This window comes from Aegilops tauschii, chromosome 1 (assembly GCF_002575655.3).
Source record: "Aegilops tauschii subsp. strangulata cultivar AL8/78 chromosome 1, Aet v6.0, whole genome shotgun sequence".
Classification (NCBI taxonomy): domain Eukaryota; kingdom Viridiplantae; phylum Streptophyta; class Magnoliopsida; order Poales; family Poaceae; genus Aegilops; species Aegilops tauschii.
Window position 1 is genome coordinate 37,717,489 of NC_053035.3, and position 6,953 is coordinate 37,724,441.

Sequence of the window (6,953 nt, forward strand, 5' to 3'; positions counted from 1 at the left end):
TACGTGATGGGTAGTGACGCCACGATGCCGCCAAAGTTGTGCAAGATGGAACCGAGGTCGAGGTCGCCGCAGCTAATCGGCACTGCCGAGGACTTGGCCAGGTTGACGTGCAGGCCCATGGCCTCGCCGAAGAGGTGCAGGATGCTGAGCAGGGCGTCAACCTCCATCCTTGCGGGGTTGATGAAGATCACGGCGTCGTCGGCATACAAGCTTGTACGCATGCACACGGCCGTACCAGGCAGAGGAGAGAGCTGGCTTCCCAAGGTTGCCGCCTCTAGAAGACGATGCAGGGGGTCGATGCAGAGGATGAAGAGCAGGATGATGGAGGAGGAAGAACAGGATCCCCCTGTCGTAGCCCACGACGATGGATGATGGAGGCGCCCGGAGAACCATTCAGGAGGCAAGACGACAAGGATGTAAAGAGCAGAAGTGCAATCCAGTCTCGCCATCGTGCAGGGAAGCCCATTTTTTGAAGAAGTTCAAAGATATATTCCCAATAGATGCTGTCAAATGCCTTGGCTATATCTAATTTCAGAAGCAGGGCAGGTGTCTTGCGGCGATGCAGGGCTCTGACAGCGTTTTGGACATATAGGAAGCTGTCATGGATGCACTTAGTACGCTGAAAAGCAGTTTGGGCAGGCGAGATCAATGTGCTGATGACAGGGGCCAGCCTCATGGATAGAACCTTGGCGATTAGTTTTGCGATGGAGTGAATAAGGCTGATGGGCCTGTAATCAGCCATACTTGTTGCCCCGTCCTTCTTCGGCAGCAGCACAACCATGGCAGAGTTCAGGGCCGCAAAATCACCCACAGCTAAGTTGTAGAAATGATGGAAAACAGCCATGATGTCGTGCTTAATGAGACTCCAGCATGATCTGTAGAAGGCGCCCGAGAATCCGTCAGGTCCAGGTGCCTTCTCAGAGGCGGATGCCTTAATCGCCTCCCAAACTTCAGTTTCCGTGAACGGGTTGTCGAGCCCAACATTCTCAACCGATGGCAACGGAATGGAGTCCCAGTTGATCGAGCAGGAGTGTGGGCGCCTTGCGGCTGCTTTCTTCCGTCTTATCCACAGCATCGATTGGCATCTCTGGATCTGTGCCCTGTTTTATACGAGAGTTGCAGGTCGTCCAGAAATCGGGCACTGTACCGAAATACGTATGCGGCAGCGCGTCGTGGTGGGCCAACGAGGCGGGGCACAGTGACCAGAAGTAACGCGCGGTTGAACGGCAGTTTGCCGCCGACGAGGTGTTCCAAGGATCAGAATCCGGGCTGCCGTCTGATCCGTGGATCTGAAAGTTAGGTTTACGGTCTGGCAGCTGCAGACTCGAATTGAATGCAGGGTCCAGCGTCTTCTCTTGCAAAAGCGAGTGGCCTCGTGAAGGTGAAGACTGCGAGGTAGAGGTCAGGAGCGGCGGCGGGGATCCAGCATGGAGTTTTTGATGCAACCTGTCGGCAGGTTCGTGTGTGCTTCGACGGCGATGTTGTCTGCATTTTTAGGGCGTTTTGATTAGCTGATTGAGTACGTTTGTTCTCCCCCCCATGTTTTACATCTGCTCTGCTTGAGGAGGTGGGGGAGTTTTGTGCCTGGGCCTCTGGTTGGGAATGGCGGTGTGCTGTCGGAGCCGGCCGTGCCGCAGCAGCATGGGCGGCGGCGAGCGGAGAAGCACAGATCTGATCGGCGAAGGAGGACGCAGCGGCCAGGAGGGGGAGCTCTCCTACAACATCTAAGCTGACGACGGGGAAGATGAATCCCCAGGCTCCCGGATGGAATAAGAGGTTAGTGAAAAATCTCTGTTATATCTTCAGAGATGCAAAAAGATTGAGTAATGAAAAATTTAGAGTGCAAAATGTTGTTTATGTGTTCAGAGATTTAGTAGTGAAAATTTGAGCAGTGGAAAATCTGCCTTACGTCTTCAGAGATGCTAAAGACTTAGTAATCAAAAATTGACAGCCGCTATAGGAATCAGGGAACTACATTAGTACTGAAAAATTGAGAGTGCAAAATGTTCCTTATGCGTTCAGAGGTTCAACTATTAAGCAGTGAAAAAATTATCAGTGGAAAATCTATCTTACGTCTTTAGAGATGCTAAAGATTTAGTAATAAAAAACTGACAGCCGCTATAGGAATCAGGGAACTACATTAGTACTGAAAAATTGAGGACTACAAACTGCAAAGTGTTCATTATGTGTTCAGAGATTCAAACTATTTAGTAATGAAAAATTATCTGTTGAAAATCTTCCTTGCGTCTTCAGAGAGGCAAAAGATTTAGTAATGAAAAATTGACAGCACTATAGGAATCAGGGGGCTGCATCAATCTGAGTTCAGAACAGTTAGTAAAACGCATTCAGATAAATCATGTTGCAAGTGTTTGGTGTAGTGCAGGTTGAGGATTGGTGCTGCTGCACCAAGCAGAGCACCTGGCCCTAGTATACTGAAGAGGCATGCCAGCAAAATATAGACGAGGGCTATATTTGGGGACGAAACAGTGCAATTGGATGATAATGAGATAATTTGAAGCTCTAGTATACTGAAGCTTCGTAGCAAAACTTAATTATAATGATTCTTTGCAATTTAGTAACAGTTAATCTTCAGGTCTCGTTATGAATATGAAGCATAAAGTCTGTACTAGTACACTTTCCACCAGAATTCAGATACCCGAATCCATAAGAGCTTCTAAGTTTTTATTTCATCCTCTTTGTCTGAAGTTATTTATTTTGGTTCATGTTTGGATTCCAGGATCTCAAGCAATTATGAAGGGTCGCCGCAGGCATCGGAGCAATCGATTGAGCAGATTGACCCTAAAATACCCGAATGGACATGAAGGTACGACAGTTTTATGCATTGGAATCCATGCTCCTGGTGATGTGCGTATGGTGCGAATTGAAATGAATGGTAGGAAAATTTAGCTCTGAATTAGTTAGCAACAGAGTTGTTAACGGATGCAGTATGTGAATCGGGGGTTAGTTGCCCACAAACCTAGTTAGCAACGGTGTTGTGTGGAATGAATTGTGGAGTAGGTTGTTCTGAATTTAAGTGAATGTAAAATCAGCAAACTCTGAATTATGGAGTAAGTGCTTCCTATCTGTAGGGGAACTGCATTTGGAAGGGGGTCATTACTGATGCGATGAGAGCATCGTATGATAGTTCTTATCCTGGATAGAGCCAACATCATATAAATATGCTACCTTTAGCAGTGCACTGCATTTTGAGGTCAGAATGGTTGCTAGTCCATAGGGTGATTTCGGGTCAGATGTTCTGTAAGTGTGAGAACCATAGTGAAATAAACAACAAAGTTGTAGGATGTGTGACAATGAAAAAATGGCTAATTTGGTGGATGATTTGCAGTGTGCATGTGTGGTGTCGTTAAATGACAGAATTTGTACGACACCATCACTAACTAATTGTGTGCGAGATAAAAGGTGATAGCGTTAAAAGATATGAACTAATGTCTCTTCGAACATGGACAGTGAGTAATTACAGTAGATATGAGCTGCAGGATTGTGTCATAGGTTGCAAAATATGGAGTAACCCTTTTTTTTTTAAATGATGCTTGGTATGCGTTGGTGCTATTCTGGGTGATTGGTAAACACATGAAAAACTGATGCTACCGGAACATAAATACTAAAAGTAAGTGTCGTGGTTTTAGTTCAAATTTGAACTAAGACCACGACACTTATTTTGGAGTAAGGATTGTTGCGGCGTCGCCTTGCAGGACCTCGTGTCCTGGTCGTGCTTCTGCCCTTGAGAAGGCAATTCATGAATTTGCACAGAATCCAGGAGATATTGTAATTGTGCCAACATTGGGGACAAGCTTCAATGCTTTAGGGGAGGCATATGATTTTTACAACCTCTAATCATGGGAGAAAGGATTCGGAATTAGATATGGGAAAAGCAGACCAAATGTGGACAAAATGCATGCAGGAAATCATATGTGGATGTGCGGTCAGTTCCTCAGATTTTCGTTTTGTTCAATTCAGTTGCAAGTGCAATATTTTCTAGTGTGTGATTCGTGTCGTAGGGTAAGGCAGGAGTTGAGAACAACATATTGTGCCGGTGTGAGTGCCCTGCTCTTTATGAGGCTGCTGCACTCAAAGGATAATGGTTGGTATATAGCTGAGCATCGTGAAGAGCACAACCACTCATTGTCACCAAACTGCAGGGAGACAATACACTGGGCATCATACAAGCACATAGATGTGTACATCCGGGACCTGATAAAGCTGTTGCGCCAGAACAATGTGAATCTGTTGGAAGTGTACAGCATCATAGGTAGTTTTTTTAATCAATGGATAATATCCCATTCACAAAGCGAGCTTTGAGGAATTTGTGTGGTAAAATCAGCGGTGAGCAAGCAGAAGATGATGTTAGGAAGGCAATGGAAGTTTTTGCATAACTTGGGGCGAAGGATCCACACTTCACATATCATGTTCAGGCTGACAAGGATGGGAGGATCAATACCTTGATGTGGGCCAAATGGTAACAGCCGTAGTGGTCTGGCTCTGCTTCTCTAGCTACTCAATTTTGGAATCTCTATTCTCTAGCTAACGAGCATAATGTTACTATTGACAAAGTGTGGGATGGTGTCCATCTCAAGATCACCTTTAGAAGGTGCTTTACTCAAGATTTGTTTAATGAATTGCTTGAGCTTTTTAACATTGTTAAATCTTTGCAACTTGTGGACAGTGAGGATGCCCTGATTTGGAACCTTAATTCCAAAGGGATCTATACTGTTAAATCGTTCTATAAAGTTATTAATTTTAGAGGGGTTCTTCCTGTCAACACCTGCAGTTTGGTTGCTTGCAAATAACAAACTTCTCACTAGAGATAACCTGAACAAGTGGCAAAATGTTCCTGATCTAACCTATCTATTTTTGTGCTTAAGCTGAATCTTGCAGGCATCAATTTTTTGGTTGTGTTGTTTTGGTAGAACTCTGGAGAGTTATGACCACTGTAACTGGTTTTGGAGATGTTCCTGACATGGTTTCTATTTCTAGCTGGTGGTCTGGTGGTGATAGTTAAGAAAAAGGGTTTCCCCCCTGGTGGTGATAGTTGCACTGTTGCTAATATGGTTCAATCGGCTGCTATCTGGGCTCTCTGGAAAACTCGGAACGACATTTATTTCAACCATGTTGTCTGATCTGGTATGCATGCATATCCGGTGAAAAACAGCTTCCATTCTTTTGCTGTGGGAGGTTAGAGCAACTCCAAAGGGCAGACCCATTTCGTCCGCCTGCGTCCTTTTAGGTCGGCGTGGACAAAATGTGTAAAAAGTAGTAAAAGCCAAAGCAAGTCTGGAGATATGCTTTCCATATGGAATTTTGATGGAAAGATCGCATTTGAAGACATACTCAGTGCAACAGAAAAATTCGATGAGAAATATTGCATTGGCATTGGGGGCTATGGAACCGTCTTCAGAGTTGAGCTTGAAGGTGGGGTTACCTTTGCCGTCAAGCTCCTGCATTCAATGGAAGAATTCAGTGACGAGGGAACATTTCATGCTGAGATTGAAGTTTTGACGAAAATCAGGCCCCGATGCATCGTCAAGCTGTATGGCTTCTGTTCACACTCCCAATGCAAATTCCTCGTATACGACCTTATCGAGAGGGGAAGCTTATCATCCATTTTGCATGAGCAAGAGCTAGCAAAGGAGTTGGACTGGACCAGTAGAATTGCTATTGTGACGGACGTAGTTCAAGCTCTCTCCTACCTGCATCATGATTGCAATGATCCTATTGTACACCGGGACATAAAAAGCAGCAACATACTTTTGAACCAAGATTATAAAGCTTATGTCTCGGACTTTGGCATGGCGAGGAAGCTGAAGCATGGTTGCTCAAGCTGGAGCACTATCTTTGCAGGGACATGTGACTATATAGCACCAGGTACTCATTCATTGTCTTAATCCATTCGTATCCTTCAATGAATATGCAAATGTGATTCAGAAAGAGAGAAGTAGAAACTTATTATGTTTCGATATACTGTTATCATATTACAGAATTGTCATCTACCATGGTGTTGACCGAGAAGTGTGACGTGTACAGCTTCGGTGTGGTTGTGCTGGAAGTTGTGATGGGAAAGCACCCGGGTGATCTGCTCCTTCCGTTCTTTTGCCGAACAGAGCAGCCAGGGAAGTTCAATGATATCTTGGATCGACGCATCGCAGCGCCGTCCGCCATTGGTGAGGAGAAGGATGTCATTTTGGTTGCCTTGGTGGCATTTGCTTGTCTGCAAGTCAAGCCCAAATCCCGGCCAACAATGCAGCAGGTATATCAGGCGCTGACAAATAGAAACCGCTCAACGTTCATTCCCAGGCCCCTTCATGAAATCAGGCTACAAGATTTGCATGATTATTGTGGCACATTAAAGAATATATGAAGCTCCTGTGTTGGTAAAAAATATATTGGCCTGTATATTTGTATTTGTGTGTAGATTTGTAGGACGGAAGGATTGGATAACGGGGAAAATACATCCTTTGTATGTTGACTCGGTAATTGTTCTTGTAGTTTCAGTATCAAAAAATTGCAAGGTTCGCCAAAACTATTGGATGAAAATTATGCATTTCCCTTACCTTTGTCTCTTCTTATTCTAGATGGTTATGTTTGTAATTTGAAAAGTGGATTCGTGCATCAATGTTTGTAAAGGGGAATAGATACAGTATGTTTTAGTAGAAGTTATGCAACAGGCTGGATGTTTAACAGACAAAAGTTGAAACAACGGAATCTTTTCAGCCTAGAATTTACAACTGCGAGGAGCCCATGTACATATGCGCATAGAACTCTGAACTTATTCATTCAGGTCAGCTTTACTTGATCAAGTATATTGACTGGTACAGCGGCTTCCTTTGTGGTAGAAGATGAACTCAGAAATTACTCTGCGCGGCTTCAATTCACGCTGAATCGTGCTATCTGAAGCTAACTGATGTTATTTTCCTTTCCGCAAAAAAAGAAGAAGC

The 6,953-nt window shown here is 44.5% G+C and overlaps 1 protein-coding gene across 2 annotated transcripts; it reads left to right on the top strand.

Annotated features, from left to right (window-relative positions):
- The first annotated feature begins 961 nt into the window (after positions 1-961).
- LOC109771789 (probable leucine-rich repeat receptor-like protein kinase At1g35710) lies at positions 962-6,568 on the top strand. 2 transcript variants are annotated; one of them, XM_073507206.1, is made up of 5 exons: positions 966-1,456; positions 1,568-1,776; positions 2,738-2,824; positions 4,996-5,883; positions 5,997-6,568. In XM_073507206.1, the coding sequence occupies exons 4-5, from the start codon at positions 5,301-5,303 to the stop codon at positions 6,374-6,376; spliced, it is 963 nt and encodes a 320-aa protein (XP_073363307.1). In that variant the 5' UTR covers positions 966-1,456; positions 1,568-1,776; positions 2,738-2,824; positions 4,996-5,300; the 3' UTR covers positions 6,377-6,568. The 2 variants fall into 2 exon arrangements, with proteins under 2 accessions (XP_020186078.1, XP_073363307.1); XM_020330489.4 differs by having other exon boundaries at positions 962-1,776.
- The last annotated feature ends 385 nt before the right edge of the window (positions 6,569-6,953 follow it).